Genomic DNA, 22,067 nt, shown 5'->3' with positions numbered 1-22,067 from the left:
CGAATAGCTATGTTACTAGCGAAAAAAAAAACAGAATTGGTACATAGAAATGATGATAATCAAAGATTGTAAAAGATATGTAAAGAAAATATCATTGTATACATAATAATTTTATATTATATTTTTTTTAAATAAAAATAAAATAAATGTATATTGATCTTTCTTATTATGTAATGCTTTAATATAAAAAAGATCAACTCTTAAATAAACTTATTATTTAAATTTAAATATTCGAATATAAGAATATATTAATAATTAATTTTTAATAGAATCAATGTTATATATATATCATATAACAAGTATAAATTATAATAATTAAAGTAAAAATTTTTTTATTAGTTTGTTAAATGAATTTTAAATATCGAATATAATTTTGTGAGAAAAATATATTTTCGTTATTTGTTTTAATACATTCATAATAGTTTGTATATAAATATGGTTTACATTTAGAACCTGAAATTTTACTTTTATGTATATAATTTTGTTTCAGTCTCATAGAAGAAAAAATTTTTTTAATATCTTGTATTTACGAATATTCACGCATAATAAAATGTTATTACTTCTAAAATGTACAATATGAAAATATCTTAATTCCATTTTAACAAAATATTGAGGAAATTATTAACATCAACAAGAATGCTGTAGAATATATTTATTACAAAATACTTTAGATAATATATACTCACTAATGTACGTCCGCACAAAATTTGGAAGATAATGATACTTGTTTATATTGTCAAGTTTCAGTATTGAAAGTAGTTTTGCACTAATTTCCTGATTAAACTTGACTGAAATTAAGTTTAACTATTACGATATAAGAGAGTTTAAATAAAAGGGAAACTATCATCTTTGTATCTTATTATGATGAAATGAAACTCGAATTATAAATAAAAATATGCAGTTTAGAAAAATATGATCATGTTTTCATTGAGTAAACATTCTATGTGTTTAAAAAATATTTACTTAAAAAATTGTTTTATGTGCTTCAAAGTCAAATATATAATATATGTATTTTCATGAGATCTTAAGTTTTACTGATTATGAATCAGTCTTGAGACTGTTAACTGATTAATCATTAGCAGTAAATTAAGCTTTATAGATCACAATGGTTTAGTACTTTAGAATCAACAAAAATATCTTGTTATTTAGGCATTTTCACTAGCGGGCCTCTTCTTATTCTAAAAAAAATAAATATATTTTATAATATAATATTATATATAATTACTTTTATTTTTTTTTAAATATTATTTTAAAAAAAATCTTACAGTTTGTTTAGATGGTTTAACATCAGTACTAGAAGTACGTGTTTTGGATCTTTCTTGTTCTAATTGTGCATGTAAAGATGCTACTTCTGACGTTAATTCATCTCGTATTTCTTGCAATTTTGCTACTTCGGCTAATACTGATGCTTTATCTTTCACTAAAAAAGAAAATAATAATAGAAAATACTATAATAAAATTATATATATATATATATAGTAATAACACTAGATTATTAATAAGAAAACTATTAGCCTACTTTCTCCGTGAGACAATATTTGATACAATTTCTTATTTCTTTCTTTGACTTGTGTTAATTCTTCTTTTAAATTTTCTACTTGATTTCTTAATTCATTAATAATTTCATCACGTTTTTCCACTTCTACTTTTAATTGTGCAGATGTAATATCATCATCAATTTTATTTAATCTTGCCTTCAACATATCTTTTTCTTTTTCTTTTGTAATTTCTTCTTTTGTTTCTTTCTCCACTCTTTCAAAAAATTCTGTGTCTAAATCTATAAAATCATAGCTAATTAAATTTATTATCTTATATATATATCTACAGTAAAATATAAAATTACCTTTTGATTTAGTATCACTGCATTCCAGAGATAATACTGTATTTTGAGTAGTAGTATTTGATCCCATACTGTTGAATTCCTCCAATGACATAGTAGCCTTTTTTGACTTTTTCCCTGATTTCTTATTTGACTCTTGTTCTTTTTCTGACTTAGCTGCACTTACTAGCTGCTCTTCATAAGCCAACTTTGATAGTAAGATGGCTTGATGTAATTCTTGCTCAAACGTTTCCTCGACAGCCTTAAGGAAATCACAATTGGACGTGATAACACACAACACTTATAAATATGTCACTACTGAAACAAAATCTTAGCTTTAAAATTTATATCTTAAACTAAACTATAATTTTCACACATATTAGTCAAGCCTGTGCTGTCCTTATTACATACAATTCGTTGGGAGTCATTGTATGAAAATGTCCAGATAAAAACTCATTTTATTAAAGTTATAAAAAAATTTCATTAAGCTAGTGGCAAATAAAAATAAGATATTGTAAATAATTTATACATTACCATTGTATCTTTCTGTTTCCATTGTTCCCATTGTTGATTTTCATTATTGGGTTTTTTCTTTTTTCCCTATATAAATAAAAAAAAAATATAAAATAAATAAAAAAATAATAATAAAAATAAAAACAAAATACTTTTTACATTTTTATTTATTATTATATAATAATTATTTTTCTTATAAATAAAATATTGAAAAATTCATGTTTTTATTATATATATTTTATTTATATTATATTTTAAAATATGTTAATATTATATAATAAAATATATTAAAAATATATTATATTATTTACTAAACATTATATTGAAAGTTAAAATCAATATTCAAGTTTAATTCGAAATACATAAAAATCCCGCCATGATCATACTATGACATTTACCGGCTAATCAAAAACAAAAAAACAACAAAGACTACACACATCATACCTTATTTTGTTTTTTCTTATCATCCTTTTTTGGTTGTTGTTGCTGTTTCGATTTGTTGGTTTTAGATTTTTGATTTGTCTTACCAGTAGTAACATTCTTCTGGGTTTTCTTCGGCTTACAATCATCATCATCAATGCTGAGAATTGCGAATCTCGACGGCACGGCAGTCGCCATTTCTGTGAACTCTGAATATACATATGTATTGATAATGAAACTACAGAACTTCCGGTATCATTATAGTCATAAAAGTTCTAATGTTCGTCAGATTGTGTGTTATTATATCGTGTATCATATAGAAAACGATGTAATATAGTACAAATGACTTACGTGTGTATATTTATCGTATATAAACGGATGTATAACGAAAAATGAAGAACGACGTTAAGCTACCACATAAACCGGAAACGAACAATAAACGTTATTGCAAATCCTCAGCGCCTCTGGCGGAAAATATTATCGAAATTATACTTACTCACCCGGCGACACAGTAAGACCAACTGATGAAATAAAAATAAGAAAACTTTATATTTCAAAATATTATTTTTATATTTCAAATATTACAATTTCTTATAATTTTTGTTTAAATTTTATTATAATTTATCAATATATATTAACGATTTAACACTATTAAAAAAATTGAAAAAAATATTAGCAGATTTATGATTTAAATGATATAATTTTCAATTTATTTATTAATTAATTAAATATTTTTTATATTTCAAATTATAAGATATATCTAACAAAAATTTTGATTTTAAAGTTATATTTTAATTTTTAAATTAATTTGAATGTAATAACGAATTATATATTTATATAAACTAAAATATAATTAATATATATTACGTTTGTAAATATATATAGATAATTATAAATTATTAATTATATAAAATTCAAATATTACATCAATAATTAAAAATATAATTTGATTTAATTGCATATTAAAACCACAATTATTATCTTAAATAATATATAATATATGATAATACAAAATAAATTTTTCAATGTTTTATTTATTTATTTATTTTTTAAAAGTAAAATAAATAATTATAATATATAATATGTATAAAAAAAAGATATAAAAATATAATATATATATATAAAATTTGATTTTGTATAAAAAAATTTTCCATTATTATATTAAAAATTTATTTAATAATTACAATTCTTATTAATTCATTTAACATAATCTTAAATATGGAACAATGGATATATATATTGAAAATTTATATATATAAAATGGTAATATTTGTAGATACATGCACTAATAAAGCATTTTAAAATGACAAACCGCGAGAAATATATATGAATGTGTAGTATTTAAATTCTTATAACCTTCAATTTTATATAATTTTTATTTCTTTATTATATATATAATAAAACATTTTTTTAAATAAATAATATATACATTTATTATTATCATATATTAATATAATACATACATATCCATCCTCGTTAAAAAATTGTAGAAATTATCAAAATAGAATACAAAGCTTAACAGAGAAAATAGATATATAATAGTTGGTAACATTGCGGAATCGAGAATCTCGAACAACGAGAGAGAAGGAAGTATCCATCTACACATCCATCCATCCACCGTACAAAGCCCCGTTGCACGTCGGGAAACTGAACATGTACGTACGTCGTATAAGCGACGTAGAGTGTTGAATGTGTCGATTTCGTTCGGGGTTGGCTTGCACTTTTCGCGGCTGTATGTGCGCGCAGCAACGTCGCGTGGTCGGTTATCAAAGTGTTTGCGAAGCCTTATAGTGTATTGTGATTGAGTGATAAGAGGTGAGGTGAAAAGAGAAACTTCTTTTCTTGGGACGCTCGCCAATTTCGGAGTTATAGGATTCTATTGCGGCGTCGTACTAATAAACTGTCGTGAGAACTGTAAAGTTCACGGTATACATCTGTGTAAGATATTCAATCAAGGAATTCGCGGGCTAAAATGCCCGACGTGGCTCCCGCGGACAACGTCGGCATCGAGATCAGAATCAACGAAGCGGTGCAGGACGAGGGGAGCGACGCTCGCTCCTGGTTTCCCGCGAATATACCTCCGATTCCATTTTTACATATGCCCGCGCATATGGGTGAACAATTTCTTGTATTTTGAAACATCAAACAGTGCTTATAAGTTAGCTGACTATTTAAAAAAAAAATATTTGTGTTTTATGTACTACGGATGATTACTACTTTATTCAAGATAACATAACATGAAAACAACGACAATTTGCTAGCGTATTATCTGTTTTTCTCATGTACCTCTAATAAAATATGTGGTAAATGATTTTCAAAAAATGTTTATGGTGCAATTATAGATCTGAAAGAACATATTAATTAAGGATCAGTAAATGTTTTCTTTAGAAGATTTAATAGTGACTACGTTGTCTTTCATATTTATGCTAATTAATAATATTATATATGAAGAAATCAAAAGTGCTTTGATTAAGCAATGTGCTTTAAGTTTAAAAACTTACAAAATGAAAGAAACATAATTACAAAGTTTTTATAAACTTAAGGGAATCATTCATTCATTTGGCAATTGCATATTGCATTTGTTTATATGATTTTCCATATATATTAATCATGTTTTTTCTTAAATGAAATAATGTCATTTATTGTTACTACATATTAAAATTAGATTTCAATCATAGAATAATTTTTTCTTATTGTTATAAACATATATGAACAATTAATTACACAAGGTGCTTCATCTAAAAACAGAAAATATATAAGATATTTATGTTGGACTTCAATGCTGATTTTGTGAAAGAATAATTTTAAATATCTTTCTAAAATGTGTGAACAAACAGAAATTAATTATTTGGATGGAGATGTTGTTTGGGTAAAACTTGGAGGTTGTTGGTGGCCAGGACAAGTTACTGGATTTCATAATTTACCTGAAGATATTCAACACGAATTTCAAAAAAAACCTTTAATAGCTGCTGTAAAATTTTTTCAAGAAGATACATAGTAAGTAATTCAATATTTTTAAATTATTATTTTAATTATATATTTAAGTTATTATTTATTTTAATTTTTACTTAAATTTTTTGTTTTAAATTGATATTCAATATATATTTTATTAATGTTTCAGTGAATTTGTCAAAAATTATCAACAGATTTATAAATATAACTGTACTCTAAAAGATGAATTTATCAGGAAAGGTTTAGGTATGATTATACATAAATAATAACAATTTTAATATTAAATATATCATTTAAAAATAATAAATATATATATATTTATAAATGTATGTATACATATATACATATATATATATATATATATATATATATATATATATATACATATATATATATATATATGTATATATATATATATATATATATACATATTTATGTAGAAATATTATCATTTTTCTTTCAAAAAAATTTATTGCATATAATTATATATTTTATAATGTTACTTGCAGATAAGTATAGAAGCAGAAGTAAAGATGGTTCCAGATATATGGATAAATTTCCTGGAGATGTTGAAATGGCTGAAAAATTGACAGGAGGTGATCCTGACATATTAAGTCATGACAAATTTTGTCCAGAAGAAAAACCAAATATATCAGCTTTATTTGGGGATAAGAAAATTTCTAAAAAGAAACGAGAACGTGATGAAAGTCACAGAAAAAGTGATAGTATCGAAATTGTGCGAAAAATTACACATCCACGTTTTTTAAGAGAAAGTGATCATGAAGTTCGAATTCGTCAACAACCTAGTAGCTTACAATCTACACCAAATATAAGTAGTTCTCCACAATATCCTTGCCATTTATGTAATTTTACTTCTTCACGAGTTAATGTTATTATCTGTCATATAAAAAGTCATAGATCTGGAAATTCACCAGTATCAAAATCTAAAGTTAAAACTTATTCTCAATATAAAAGTAGATATTCTGATGAAGATACTCCAAAAAGAAAATATGCAAGAAAAGAAAAGAATCAGTCAAATAAAAATAAAAACAATAGTGAATCTGGTAAAAGAAAACAAATTAAACAAAATGAGAAAGTTGCTAAAAAGAAAAAGACTTCAGATCCTAAAATTCGAGATACTATATTGGCAGATTGGGAAGATGAATCAGACGAAGAAATTAGTTTAAATCAAAGTAAATCTATTGATTTAGCATCTGTAAATAATTCACCAAAAAGTCAATTTGATTTTAAAAAATCAGAAGAATCTAATGAAAAGAATAATACAATAACAGATACCAATGAAATTATAGAAGAAAGTGAAAAATTACTTAAAGAAACTGAAAAGCTTACAACAATTAATATAATGGAAGATTCTTTATCTGATAATGGCAATATTTCACAAAATTTTAAGTCAAATCTTTTTGATAAACAAACTGAGCTAGAGAAAAATAAAATATCTGATATTGAAAGTAATGAATCTATTAATAAATCACAAACAGAAAAAGAAATTTTTAATGTTGATAATGAAAGTAAACTTAATACATCAGATAAAAATGATAAAAAATCATTATTATCTTGTTTTGATTTTCATGAAGAGGAACTATCTATACCTCCTGTAAGAAAAAAAGGACGTGCATTTCACCAAAAAAAAGAAATAATAAAAGAATTTGAAATGAGTCAAGCTTTAAAAACAGAACAAGAAAAAGAAACTGAACATAGTAAACCTGAAGATGAAGATAACAATATTAAACCAAAAGAATGTGAAAAATTAAATACACTGCCATCTTTAAATGAGCAGAATTTAAAAGAAAATGAAAATAAAATTATAACTTATAATAAAGAGACAAATACTATAATTGAAAAAGCAAAAGAAAAGGCTAAGTCTGAAAAAGAATCAAAAGAAATGCAAAAATCTAATATTAATACTTGTGAAACAGAATTAGAAATTGTAGAAATATTTGAAGTTGAAAGAGTTGAAGCTGAAAATGAAAATATTACAAATGATTCAAAAAATTCTGCTAAAACAAATATAAATGCTAATAAAGAATTAATAGAAAGCAAAGATTTAAGTATACAAAATATTTCTATATGCAGTAAACAACCAGATTCTAAAAACTCTATTAACGAAAATATAGAAAACATAAAAAACGAATCTTCAAAACAAACTGAAGAAATTTTGTGTGATAGATTCACAGTTGAAACAGAAGATGAAACTGTTTCAGAATCTACAGAAACATTTCCAGAACAAAGTGAAAATTCAGATGCAGATATGTTGGATCAAGATCAAGTGCCTAATTCAAATTCTACAAATACTTTATTAAACAATGATCAATCCAATATTACTTCGCAAATTCGTAAGCATAGAGGTAGACCAAGAAAATCAGAATCTAATCGTATTAGTACTAGCGGAAGTGCTAGTGGTAGTGAAAGTCCAAAAGCAAGGAATAATAAAAATAGTCCAAAAATTTTTGAAATAGAAAAAAGAACTTCCGAATCTGATAGCGAACGTCCATATAGTGGAAGGAAACGAAAACCAAATAAAAAATATTTAGAATCTGATATATATGTACAAGATGTAGATCAAAAAATATATAAGACTGATGAAAGTCAATCTGAAAATGAAGAAAAAAATTCTGAAAAAATAAAAATTAAATCAAAAAGAAATAAAAAATTTATAGAAAATGTCAAGAAAATAAATGAAAACATTGATCTTAAAGGAGAAAAAGAAATTGAAATTTCTTGTAATAAAATGGATACAACAGAAAATAATGTTAATTCTTCAAATATAGAAGTGAAAGATGATTTACTTGAGAATACCAAAAATGAAATATTTATAGAATTAAACACAAAACTTAATGACAATCAAACTTCTACTGAAATTTCTAAAAAATTACAAGTATCAACTGAAGAAAAAATTCTATTAGAAAAATCTAGTACATTTGAAAATACAAAATCATTAGTAATAGAAAAAATTGTTAAAACTGAAGATACAATTCTTAAACTTGAGAAAGATAATGATACTAGAGATATATTAACACAAAATAATCCTCAACAAGAAAATTTAAAAGATTTGGAATCTTCATCTATACTTCAACCAGAATTTTTATCAGAGAAAGAAGCATCCTCTCATCAACAAATAGATATTTCAAAAACTGTTGAAATGCTTCCTCCTAAAAAATCTCAAATAAAAAAGTTTGAACTATCACAAATTGATATGTTTGATACTGATACTTCTACAAATAAAGTCATAGATTCTGGATTAGATAATGAGCAAGAAAAATCACAAAATATAAACACCAATGAAACAATTGAAACTAATATAAATTTAGAATTAATTGATTCTTTAAAACAGAAAGGAGATGTTTTAGAAAATCTTGAAACAGACATAAATAATATGAAAAATACAAAAGATATAAATCAAATAAAGGAAGAAACTATAATTCAAAATGAAGGAGAAACTATACCAGTAATTCAAAAAATTCATCAAATAGAAATAGAAACAACAGAAAAAGAACAAGAAATTAAATTAGAGAATTTGGAACAATTATCTAAAGATCTAACAAATACATTAAATGAGCAGCAAATTGAAAATAGAATATCTATGCAAACAAGATATAAAGGAAAATTTACACCAGAAACATGTATTAAATCAAAGAAAGATAAAGAATTATCTCCTGAAGAAAAATCAACAAATACATTCCAAGAAGCTTTCTTAAAAACGTTACATATGGACAAAAGAAAAGGTATAATTAATGAACCTGATACAACTGGAAAAGGAAAGAAGAGTAAAAAATTAATAAAGAAAAAAACTGAAGAAGAAGTAGATATAAATACTTCTGAAATAATTCAAAATGTGGTAAATAAAGATTCAAATATTTCAGATTTTCCTAATTCATCTCAAGACAATAATTCTCAAATCACAGTTGTTAGCAATTTTGAAGGTATAGAAGTAGTGGTTGATCAAAATCTTGAGATTGACACAAAAGTAGATGAAACTACTATATTTCAAAATGTTGATCAATTTACATCATCATCATCATCAAATGAATTTAACATTATATCCAAATCCTTAGTACAATCAGCTTCAGTTGAAGATACTTCTAAATCTATTAATATAGATATGCAAAAGTTAGATGAATCTTCAAGAACATCAACACCTTCTACACCTTCTCCATCATCTGATGTTACTGTACCGGTAAAAAAACGTGAAATGCCACGAATAATTGAAAACGTTACATTAACTGAACCTTTGCAAATTTTGAAATCGAAATTATTAGATAAATTACCACAGAAAGGAATAAAACATAAACTAGAAATAGAAAATACAAAAAGATCAGATCAAAAGGGTACTCCAAAAACAAAAATTATGAAGATTGAATCTTTATCTTCAAATACCAAAATGAAAACTGGTCCAAAAGTTACATCTCCACATTTATCTTTGACTAAAAAGTTACAAGTGTTGAAAGCTGAAGAAGCAGAAACAGCTGCAATGATTGAGGCACAAAATGAACAATTAAATGTAAAAGTTTCAAATATACCTACTACAACTGCTACAAGTGAAAAATATATCCAACAAAGTTCACAAAGTTTGGCAGATATGGAATTAGATATAAATTCAATGCCATTTGTTTTAAGTGAAGATGTTTTAACTCCAGAAAGTATTGAACAAATGCCTGTTGTTATATCTTCTATTATACCTGCATCTAGTACAATCCCAACAACATTATCTTTTACACCAACTACACAAATAGTATCTCCCACTCAAACTCAATACAAATTAAATGAAACTACAAATGAAATATCACCTACAAAGAAAAAGAGTGGTACTCCAGCAATTTTGAAAAACAAGACTAAAGCGAAACCTACAATTACAAGTATAAAAACGTTAGTACCACCACTTACAGGTGGTGTAAAAGGTTTAAAATTTCAAAATACGCCAGCAACAAATAAAGTGTCTCCTCTTTTAACACAAAAGACTGCATCAGGTAAATATGTAGTGGTGCAAACTTCTGGAGGACAACAGTTACGATATGGTGTTCAAGGAAAAACTAGTACACAACAAAAAATTGCTATACCAACTGGTAAAAGTGCTGGAAATGCACAGGTACAGGTTCAACAAGGTAGTAAAGTAGTTATATTAGCACAATCAGGTCAAACTAAAATGTTGCCTTTAAATATTTCTAAATCATTAAGTGGTAAAGTTCAAAGAATTATGACAAATAAAGGTCAAATATTTTGTCCTATCAGTCCTCAAGGTATTATAAATTCAAAAACAATCATTGCTCCCAAAGGAGATAATGTTTCAGCAACAACATCTAAGCTTCCTGCTGGACATAAGATTATTAATACACCAGGAATGATAGCATCAAAAGGAGTTCTAACCCCTATTTCAGGAACAATTGCAAAATCCGCTTTATTAGGTACATTGTCTCAAGGAATTATTACAAAAGGCATTTATACACCAATAAGCGCCTCTTTGAGTGGAAAAATTATTGGATCAAAAACCTTAGTTACAAAAGGTACAACTATTTTATCTTCACAAAATTTAGGTACTTCTAAAGCTATTTTAACTCCTATATCTCAAGCTATTACTAGCAAAACACTTTTAAATCCTCAAGGTATTGTAAGCAGTAAAGCAACAGTTTTGACGCCAATAACGGGACAACAAGTAAAAGCTATAGCAGCAAAAAGTCCATCCAAAGGAAATAAAGTACAATACCAATCTGTACAGCAAAAAGTACAGCTACCTATGTTACAAAAGTCACAAAAACTTCCAATGTCTGCTGCTTCACAAGGAAAATCAGGGCAAATTAAAACTGGTAACAATACAGTTGTATTACAAAATACTATTCCTACACAGAAAACTATACAACAAGGGAAGAAAATGATTAAACAGACTATTGTACAACAAAATATTACATCTCAAGGTAATACTCAACAAACAATGGGGATAAATCCACAAATTCAACAAAAAGGAAAAGCTGTACCTACATCAACTATACAAAAAGTTATTATACCTCGTAGTAATCGACAACAAAAAACACAACAAAAAATAGTTGTTCAAAAAGTACAAGATCCTATCATTACTACTGTACAAAGTATGCAGTCAAAACAAACAGTACCATTAACTTCTATGCCAAATATATCTAAAACAACAATTCAACAAAAACAGACAGTTAGTAGTACTACAACTACAAAAATTACTACAAAAAGTCACGTAATAAATAAAACTACACAACAACAAAAAAATTTGTTAAATGTTCCAATGAATTCAGTAACTCCGACTAATGTGAATACAAATCTTTCTACATCTTTATCTCTTCCACCATTAGAACCTATTGATTCTGAGAGAAAATCAAAATTAGAAAATGTACTTATTGAATCTGTTCAAAAGGATCAGCCGAAACTAGAAAAATTTAATGATAAAACTAGTGAAATAGAAAAAATAGAAGAACCAAAAGTAACAACACAACCACAAATAATGGCTTTACCAACAGAAAGTAATGATGGAACACAAACTTATGTTTTAGTAACTATTGATGAACAAGGTCAAATACAACCCCTTGATAATAATACTCTTATGTCATTAGAAGGTACTACACAAAATCCAGATGGTACAAGAACATTATATATAGATCCTAGTTCATTAGGAGAAGCAGGAACACTAGACAATATTGTTCTTCAATTTGATAGTGCTGTATTACCAAATATACAAACTAATGCTACAGAATCTACTCAAACAATTATATCAGAAAGTTTTCCTACTTCAGAAGTAATACAAACATCAAATCAAGATATTTTGGCTGCTGCCTTGGCAAATACAGATTTTCAACAAGAAATCAATTTAACAGAAAATCCTACCGGAAATGTAATGACCACTGGTTTGACTCAAACAAGTCTAATCAATCAAACTATTTTGCAATCAACTATTATACCTCCTACAGAACCTATTTCTTCTCCCTCTGTACTTGAAACTTCATTGACTTTGAATCAACCAATAATGACTCCCTTAGAAGTACCTAGTAATTTACCAATACAAGCAGAATCAACCTCAACTTCTGCTGTGGCAACAATTCCATCTTCCCTCGAATTACCAATAACAATTACAAATCCTAATATTTCTTATATTTCAACGGCAGAAGCACAAATTCAAATTCCTGGTAATTCTATGCCAGATATTGGAGAAATTATGGAAAATCCAAATACAACAGAAATTGCTCGAACAGAAATCCCTGCAAGCACTCAATATCTAGTATTACCAAATTTAGAAGATAATATAGAAACTTCCAGTGAACAAAACACTACTATTTCTATAACTAATGTTTCATATTCAGTTTCTATACCAAATAATATAGTTTTACAAAGTTCTCAAGTTCAAACTACTCCTTCAATGCCGATAATAGATGATTCTTATACTGAAAATGTACAATTCAATTCAACTATAGAATCATCAATAGGAACAGAACAGACTTTTGCAGATGTACCTGTTTCTGAAATGCTCGTCTCAAAACCTCCTATTTCCGAAAAAAATGTAAACTCGCAAGACATTAACGTAACATCAGAAATAATAGTATCTCATGATGTTTCTGCATCATCTTCCCAAGAATCTATTGTATCTACAAATGAATCTTGTATTTTAAATGAAGAACAGAATACAATACCTTTACAAGAAATGTATTCTTCTCGAGAAATTTCTATTAAGTCAGAAGAAATGATATTGAAACAAACGGTTACTAAAGGAGATAACACTTCTCATGTAGCAATTGGAAGTCAAAATAAAGAAGTTAATAATGATAATATAGTACATGTACAAATTGTGGAGCAACCAGATGATGCAATGACAAATAATGTATCAATAATAGATAAAAATACTTTAGTTACTTCTGAATCTAATGTAAAAACTTCATCTGTAGAACATATAGGTTTTGAAGTTTCAAATTCAAATGAAATAAATACAAATAATTCACAAGAGATGCAAAATATAAAAAAGTTTGAAGAATTAAACTTTGATGAGCAATCTAATATCAAGAATCATTCTCCTATATGTGAAGAACAAACAGCAACATCTAATGAAGTAGAAATTTCTCAAGAAGAAGCACAAATTCTACCTGCAGAATCATTAAATCGTTTAGATGAACAGAATATGGATATAGATGAGACTATTGAACCTAAAATTTATGTTGCAAATACAATAAAAGAACCAGAGGATTCTCAAAGAGATGAGCCATCTTCTCAAGGTGAAACAAATTTAGTGCGAAGAAATTTAGAATTACATTTTGAAGAAACAAATGCAGAGACTAGTCATGAAACACCATCACAATCATATGAACAACTTGGAATGGCAATGACTACTGATTCTATTGATTTACCTAGTCAATCTGCTATAAAATCTGAAAATTCAAGGGAACCCTCGCAATCAATAACATATGAATCTATGGAAACAGATAAAGAAGCTGTAGTAGCAGAACCACCGACACAATCATTTGAACATTCAACAAAAATAAATGAAGCTTCTCAATCATATGAAACATGCGCAGAAGCAAGTACAAATGCACCGACCCAATCTTTTAATAAATTAATACAAACTCAAGAAGGAAGATCAACTATTGATGATGCAATTGACGATCAAACATTTCCAACACAGAGTTACGAAGTCGGTAAACCAGAAAATATTCCAGAAAATTTAGAAACAGATGCAGAAATTAGTCAGGAAGGAAATATGCCATCTCAATCTAATGATATAGGTACAGATGGTATTGGTACATCTTCAGTTTCTACAAATAATTCCGGGCTTAATGAAGACGAAACTGCAAGTTCGTCTTATGTTCCAGAAACACCAGAAAATCAAGAAAGAGATCCTGATCAAGAAAGTGCAATAAGTACATCATCTTGTGAAATTCCACCTTGTGCTGAATTGAATATTGCATCATCTAGTGCAGAACATACGAGTATCCATGACAATGGAGTACCTGAAATACCTACATCTTCATATAATTTAAATCCAGATATTACTTCAACTCATGTAGACTCAATACCAACATCTAGTTATGAAGAACAAAATGTATCAACATCTTATGAAGTACCAATTTCAATGCCTGGCCTAGAAGAAACTCCCTCTCAGAATTTTGTTACAGAAAGTACTGATCATAGAAATGAACCATCTAGTTACTATACTCATCATCAAGAAGTAACAGCAAGTTATTATGAATCTGTAGGACAAGAAACTAATTCAAGATTAGATGAAGATCCACAAGAGGAAGTTACTCCCAGTTATTATGATGGTAATCCACAAGAAGCAAGTCAAAGTTATTTTAATCCAGAAGAAGCTACACCAAGTTATTCCAGTCATAATGTTTCTCCCAGTTATTATGATCACAGACCAGAAAGTGAAGCAAGTCAAAGTTATTATTCTGCAGATGATATAGAAAAATCAGAACAATCTTCTTCACAAAATATTGAGGCATCACAAAGTTTTTATCAAGAACAATCTGATGAATTAAAATTAACTCAACAAGGAGAAGCTACACCAACATATACAGAAAGGTATCCAGTTGATTACACATTGGAGAATTCACCAATAGAGAGGCATGATCTTGTAGAAAGTTCTGTACCAGCCACTAGGCCTACAGAAAGGTAATATATTATGATGCAAAATAGCATTTTGCTATATGAAGAGTCCTTGTTTTCATAGATTAATGGATATAACAGCCATTGATATAAACTCGTCTATTTTCAATGTAAATATAATATTAAGACAAGTGATTAAATATAAGATTAAAATTAGATTCTTATTATAATTTATATCCATATAAATATGAATATATATATATATATATGTTTAAATGTATGTATGTGTATATGTGTGTGTATGTGCGCATATATATATATGTATATATATATATACACACATACCACACACACACACAGATACACACACATATATATATACTATACGCACGATTATCACAATATGTGTGTGCGTGTTATCAACTACGGATATAATCCGTACATAAAATTTAAAATGTGAGCAGTGTAATTAATAAAAGAAAAATTATGGTTTCATTAAAAAAATATTATGATCTTATATATTCATCTTGTTTAATATATTGAAATAATATAAGCATATCGATATATTAAATTAGATTATCATTCATAATTTTTTTTTTTTTAATGGACAGTTTGTCATATAACGAATTGATTATATATTTTCGAATACAATGCACGTACAATATATATTGTAAAATTTTGTAAAAAGTCATTGGAGTAGTAGTAATATTTGTTAATTATTGTTAGTTTTGCAATAAAAATATGTTTATATATCATTTAATTAATTAAAAAAATATTAAATAATTGTATATTATAACAGGTTCTTATTGAAGATAATCAGAATTGAATCAGGAAAAATAATTCAATGAAATTTTACTACTACTCGTAATGACAAATCGTAATAAACATATTAAAATAAATGCACAATATATCTTCAATAAGTACCAGTAACGTACGTTCCAAAATATTTATAAAATTTAAATAATCAGTTTCCTGGGCTTTATTTAAAGATAGTTTTTCATTATTTTTTTTCATCATTCATAAACTATTTGCTGAAAAAAGTCTTTATGTATAATCACAAATGTAGATAATTGAGCGAATTAAGAATTGAATTATTACACATACATTGTTTATTTGTAGGTAATAGTTTACATTTATGAAAAATAAAGAAGCCTATTATTTCAATTATAATGTGTAATCCGTGTGCTGATGAAATGTAAAGGATAAAAGATTTTAATATAAGGAGATCTGTCATGTTTGAAATAAATTAATATTTACAGGGGAATAATTTTAAAATAAATATTTGTATAATTACTAAAAATAAACATTTTATTATGAACAAAATCATTTTATTTATGTAAAATAATTGCAATTATATATGGCAATTTTAACGAATTTGTATTTTAATGGTTTTTGATGTGTAATTTAAAGTAAACAATGTTTTTTAAAAAAAACAATGTAAGTCTCAAACAAGACAGATTTGCTAACATATTCTAATATAAACATTTATATTATATTCTTTATAAACTATGTTATCAAAAATAAATTTATTCTTATTTTTCGCGGCGTTTTCAATCATGATCACGCTTGTATATATTATGTTACTATTATGAAAAATTATTAACTACCATATATGTATTTTATTTGAAGAAAAAGCAATTTAGTCAAGTAAAATTGCAAAGATGGACTGAATTTGAATTTGAATTTTTTTGTTGCTTTTGAATTTAATCGATATATAGATAAATACACGTGTACATATATTTTTCACTCAAAAAAATATATTATAAAAATTTCTGTACCTATAAATAGTATATAATACTGTGAAATAGGGAAATATAATTACATTTTCTATTAAAATTTTCTGATACAATCGTAACTTGAAATATATTGCTTCATTGAAGTAACCAAATTTAAGTGGCATAAAGTGTTTAAAATAGCATTATCGTGTTCTTATATGGATAACAATTTGATATTTTCATCACTAACAATACTTTTTATTTCTACAGTGTGCACCTCATACACGATTGTAACTAAGAGATAAAATAAATACATAAATATTTACATAAAAAATTATATATGCAATAAATGTTTTTGTTGTTTTATTATTTGAAATTATCCCATTATAATAAATTTTTACTGATAAATTTAGTATTCTTACTAATAATAATTTTCGTTTAATATATTTTTAAAAAAACTAACAAACAATATTTATGTTATATATTTACATTATATTTTATGAAAATTGTTAAAAATTATTGTTGAAGCATATAATTTATATATATATTACGTAATATTATACAGTAACATTTTTTTATTATTATAATAACATGACATGTTAAATATTAAAAATTTTTGTATGTAATTTATAGACTTATAAAAAGTACAGTTATCTTTTATTATTATCAAAGATTTATTACCTAAAATAATCCCAAAATACAATAAATTATGTTACATTTATAAATGTATGGCCATTTATATATACAATATAATAATATTTGCAGTAATTATAAAGGAACACAATCTTTGCAATCATTATTTCGATTGATTTTATTTTCGCCAATATTGTGCAAACTTATGTAATTGTTCCACTAATACTGCCATTACAGCTGTTACTGATAAGTCCAAAAGACTATGTACATAATGTACTGCTTCTTCGTCACTCAAATCCAATCGTAATTTGTCTTGAACTTTTTTAACAGCTTTATCTGGTTCTAATGCTATATCTGGTACACTAGCATCAACCATTAACGAAAATAAATTTAGAATTAAATTTGCATGTCTACGTAAATGTAAAAATGCAGTATAGCACTGTTTTCGAAATTCATGATAATGTTCTGAACCTACACCTCCCATAGCTTCAACCATTTCTTTACTTAATTTCATTGGTGGTGGTAAAGGTTTTGGATCTCTACCCAAAATATAACCAAAATCTATATGAAATAATTTGCCTAAAATATAAATATTATTTAATTTTATGTTTATATAAGTATTTATATTTTTATATTTATTAATTTATATTTTATAATTTAAATAATTTAAAAATTTATAAAAAAAATTACCTGATGTTGTTAAAAGTAAATTATCTAGATGTCGATCACCAACTCCAAGCACATATGTAATAATGCAATAACCAGCTGAAATTTTATTTATATATAATTTAAGTTAATATAAATTCTTCAAGAAAAATATATTTTTTTCTTACCACAACTACGAACATAAGTATCCATAACTTCAGGTACAACACCATAAGGACCATTTTCGGATGGATGATGTTTTCGAAAGAAACTTAATATAGAACCTTCACTAGCTAAAACTTCAGCAACTGTTGTAGATTCAATAAATTGTAAAAAACCATGTCTAGTACTTGTAGCAAGTACCCTAAAAACAAATTAATTTATATTTTAAATAATATTACATATTGAAAAGTTTTAAAAATATTTACCTATAAGGAGTAAGTTTTAAATCCAAGTTTTCTCTTCTTAATAATTTATCCATAAGTGCAATTGTTTGTAAAATTAATTGATCTTGTCTAAGATCGTCACCATGTTTAAAAATTGCAATATATTCACTATTATCCATTGTTAAAAATGTTAATTTAGAGGGCATGAGAGCTGATTTAAAAAGACTAGCTCTGAAAATAGCATAAATCATTAAAATGTAAATATTCATTAAATTAAATTTAATATTCATTATCATAAAAGATATTATATACTTTTCAGGTATAATTCCTTTGATAGAAATTTCTGGATCCAAAGGAAAAGGTATTGGTTCAAAATTCGAAAAATTAATTTTAAATGCTGGATCTGGATCTGCTAATAATACTCTCAATCGGTCAGTCTTCTTTTTACGATTTCCACTTTCTCGTGCAACTGCTTTCACCAATGCTACTAACTGATCAATAAATATTTTTTGATGTAAAAGAAATGCTCTTCTTTTTTGCCAAATAGCATTTCCTTGTGCCAGCATCATCGAAAACATTGACATTACAGTATTATACATTTCTTTGACACGAGTATCTTGTTTTGCACTTATAGATGGATCACTTTGATCTTCACATTCAATTGAAAGATACCAATAAAAATAATTAGCCAAAGTAGTATTTTGGCATGCACGAGTAATCAGAAAAGATGCTAAATCCATAAGAGAATCTTGATTTATTGAAAATTGTCCATTTTCAGATTCACTAGACTGAAAATCATGCATATCTATTTGTAATAAATTAGAGAAATTCAATGTTTATATTATAAAAGTACTTACAGTTGTTACAGCTATAGATGAAGAATCATTAATTTGTACATCTCTATCCAATTTTTCAACTTTTTCTGATTCCTTTTCTTTTATTAATATTTGATGTGCTCTCTTAATACTTTCAAAATCTTCATATTTCAAAGCTTGTACTAATTGTAACAAGTATAACATTAAATCATCATCAGGTGCTTGATTAAGTCGAGTAATAGCATATCTTCTAACAGCTGTATGTGTAAATGCTGGACCAAGTAACTCTAAAGCATCTTCAGGATCAGGTGGTGCCCATAATGCTAACATTTCTAATGCTTGCCGCTCTTCTCCGGCAACTTTCCAATTTACACATTTTACGAATTTTGTTAAAGCTTTCTTTTGATTTGATAAATAAAATCTATATTTCCAAATAAGATCCTGTTCTTCTGTAGAAAGTGCCGTTGTTGGTGGGTAACTTAGTATTATATTTAAAGCATCACGAACATTTGAAGTTGGTTTTAATTCTCGAGTATGACCACCACTCCTTAAACTCCGAGCCAGCTTATGATGTTTTGCTTCCACAAGATTTTCCTAATAATATATCAAATATATAAAAATAAAAATAAATATATTTATAATTACATATATATTTAATTATAATATATTATTATTATATAATTATTATATATTTAATTATAATATATTATTATTATATAATTATTATATATTTAATTATAATATATATATTATAATAAATTTTAAATTTATTATATTATTTTTAATATTAATATTAATATTAGTATATATTTGCTTATAACATCAAATAACATTTTTAAATTATATTCTATTAATCTTTTCACTAAATTTAATTATGGCAAATATAACAATTTATTATTTTATTAAATATGTTTCAACTTATCTTGAATTGTATAGACAAAAAAAAAAGCAAATTTTTTTCTGAAACAAAATATTTGTAGATTTTATATAAATATAAACTTTTAAAATTAATTTGGATTTCTATATTAAATTGATTGCTAATGTATAATAATTCATAATGATACTTACTTGTAAAATTTCATAATCAGGTAGAGTTACAACATCTGGTTGTGATCTGTGTTGAACAACTTCATCTCCATCTTTTTCATAATACACTATAGAATACTGAAAGAAAAATATGAACATAATATATGAAAGAATTGTAATATAAAAATTGTAATATATGTATATATATATATATAATATTTAGAAGATATAAAATATTATAAAAATAATTTATAATATTTTTTATTATTAATTTATATAATTTAATATTTTAAAAATTATTAAATTTGAAGTTTTTCATACCGGTATTCCATCCATAGTAACTTCTGGAAACTCAATCATTAAATATAAGTACTCAGATGCTCTTTTTTCTCTTTCATTAATTAATTCAATTTCTCTAAATGTTAATCTATCTAACCAATCAACTTTATTCATTTGACCATTTCTGTGTTTTTTGACAAGTTTTGCTAATCGCTGCATTTGTTCTTTTCCATGATCTCTAGTTTTTCCTGGTGTACTATTTGGTATACTACCATCTGCTTCTACTCCAGGCCATACTCTAAGATCTAACATTCCTTGACGAAATACTCCATGTTTTCCAAACATAGATATTGTTGTACCACCAATAGGTAATTGTCTACCAGGTCCAGCACAATCATATAAACTTATACATAATTGAGCATCTCGTGGTAAATCAGAATAAGAAATAGGTAGAGTTACCCATTGATTCCAACTAAAAAAATCAATAAGATTTAAATGCATATCAAATATATTTTAAAAACATTAAAATGGTACATACTTCCAACGTGATGTAAAATGTTTATAAGCTGTATGAACAGGTAAAGCAAGTGGTCTTCCACCAGCCCATACTTGTAAGGAGGCTGCTAAATCTCCACGTCCTCCATTGGCTCCATATAGACCAGAATATTTCAACATAGGATCAATAAGTAATTTATCATATTCAGGTCGTTGTTTCTTACCTTCTAAAGTTCCTCTATAAAAAAAAGAAAATATATTACATAATGATAATTTGTATTAAAATTATGTATTATATTATTTATTTTAATTAAAATAACCAATATATTAGAATAATCTATAATGTAATTAAATATATTAAATCATCTATTTCATATCTGAATTAAATTATACATTTACATTATAATAGAATTATTTTATATTTTATTATAATGATATTACTAGTGGTCCACCTGTTTTTATTACAAAGATATACTATGGAACAATCATTATAGTAACCTGATACCAGCTGATACTGACACACTTATTATATTTCACATTTTTACAAATATCTTACATTTTAATTTGTATTCTTGTGTCTAATGAAGAACTATACACATAGAAAAATTTATCATTAATATCTTCCATCATTATTAAATTATAAGATTAATATTTTTCTACATCTTTTGACATTCTACCACGTCTACCGTACTTGTACTCAAAACTCAAAACATACATTAGTGCACATACTACTACATACTACTACACATCACATGCAAGTAAAGTTGCCGGGCAAAGTCTGACCATTAGAAGAGTGGGAGAA

The 22,067-nt window shown here is 25.9% G+C and overlaps 3 protein-coding genes across 6 annotated transcripts; 1 reads left to right on the top strand and 2 right to left on the bottom strand.

The window, feature by feature from the left end:
- Positions 1-368: 368 nt before the first annotated feature.
- On the bottom strand, positions 369-2,950 carry LOC108001378 (G kinase-anchoring protein 1). Its single transcript, XM_017062360.3, has 6 exons — positions 2,777-2,950; positions 2,354-2,419; positions 1,844-2,081; positions 1,520-1,777; positions 1,266-1,420; positions 369-1,178 (listed from the first exon to the last, which is right to left on the bottom strand). The coding sequence occupies exons 1-6, from the start codon at positions 2,948-2,950 to the stop codon at positions 1,146-1,148; spliced, it is 924 nt and encodes a 307-aa protein (XP_016917849.1). The 3' UTR covers positions 369-1,145.
- A 188-nt stretch (positions 2,951-3,138) lies between these two features.
- Positions 3,139-17,336, top strand: LOC108001444 (mucin-4). 2 transcript variants are annotated; one of them, XM_017062451.3, is made up of 5 exons: positions 3,139-3,263; positions 4,243-5,749; positions 5,874-5,950; positions 6,214-11,223; positions 11,323-17,336. In XM_017062451.3, exons 2-5 carry the CDS (start codon positions 5,574-5,576, stop codon positions 15,339-15,341), a joined length of 9,282 nt encoding a protein of 3,093 aa, XP_016917940.2. In that variant the 5' UTR covers positions 3,139-3,263; positions 4,243-5,573; the 3' UTR covers positions 15,342-17,336. The 2 variants fall into 2 exon arrangements, with proteins under 2 accessions (XP_016917940.2, XP_016917934.2); XM_017062445.3 differs by having other exon boundaries at positions 6,214-17,336.
- A 305-nt stretch (positions 17,337-17,641) lies between these two features.
- On the bottom strand, positions 17,642-22,055 carry LOC108001460 (phosphatidylinositol 3-kinase catalytic subunit type 3). 3 transcript variants are annotated; one of them, XM_062076163.1, is made up of 11 exons: positions 21,822-22,045; positions 21,490-21,503; positions 21,309-21,417; positions 20,813-21,242; positions 20,534-20,629; positions 19,508-20,059; positions 18,963-19,438; positions 18,693-18,881; positions 18,453-18,628; positions 18,310-18,384; positions 17,642-18,198 (listed from the first exon to the last, which is right to left on the bottom strand). In XM_062076163.1, exons 1-11 carry the CDS (start codon positions 21,893-21,895, stop codon positions 17,798-17,800), a joined length of 2,592 nt encoding a protein of 863 aa, XP_061932147.1. In that variant the 5' UTR covers positions 21,896-22,045; the 3' UTR covers positions 17,642-17,797. The 3 variants fall into 3 exon arrangements, with proteins under 3 accessions (XP_061932147.1, XP_016917949.1, XP_061932148.1); XM_017062460.3 differs by having other exon boundaries at positions 21,309-21,503; positions 21,822-22,055; XM_062076164.1 differs by having other exon boundaries at positions 21,309-21,503; positions 21,764-21,880.
- Positions 22,056-22,067: the final 12 nt, after the last annotated feature.

The sequence above is a fragment of the Apis cerana genome, linkage group LG6 (genome assembly GCF_029169275.1).
Source record: "Apis cerana isolate GH-2021 linkage group LG6, AcerK_1.0, whole genome shotgun sequence".
NCBI classification, from domain to species: Eukaryota; Metazoa; Arthropoda; class Insecta; order Hymenoptera; family Apidae; genus Apis; species Apis cerana.
Note: the sequence above shows the minus strand (reverse complement) of the source record. Positions and strands in the feature narration are given on the sequence as shown.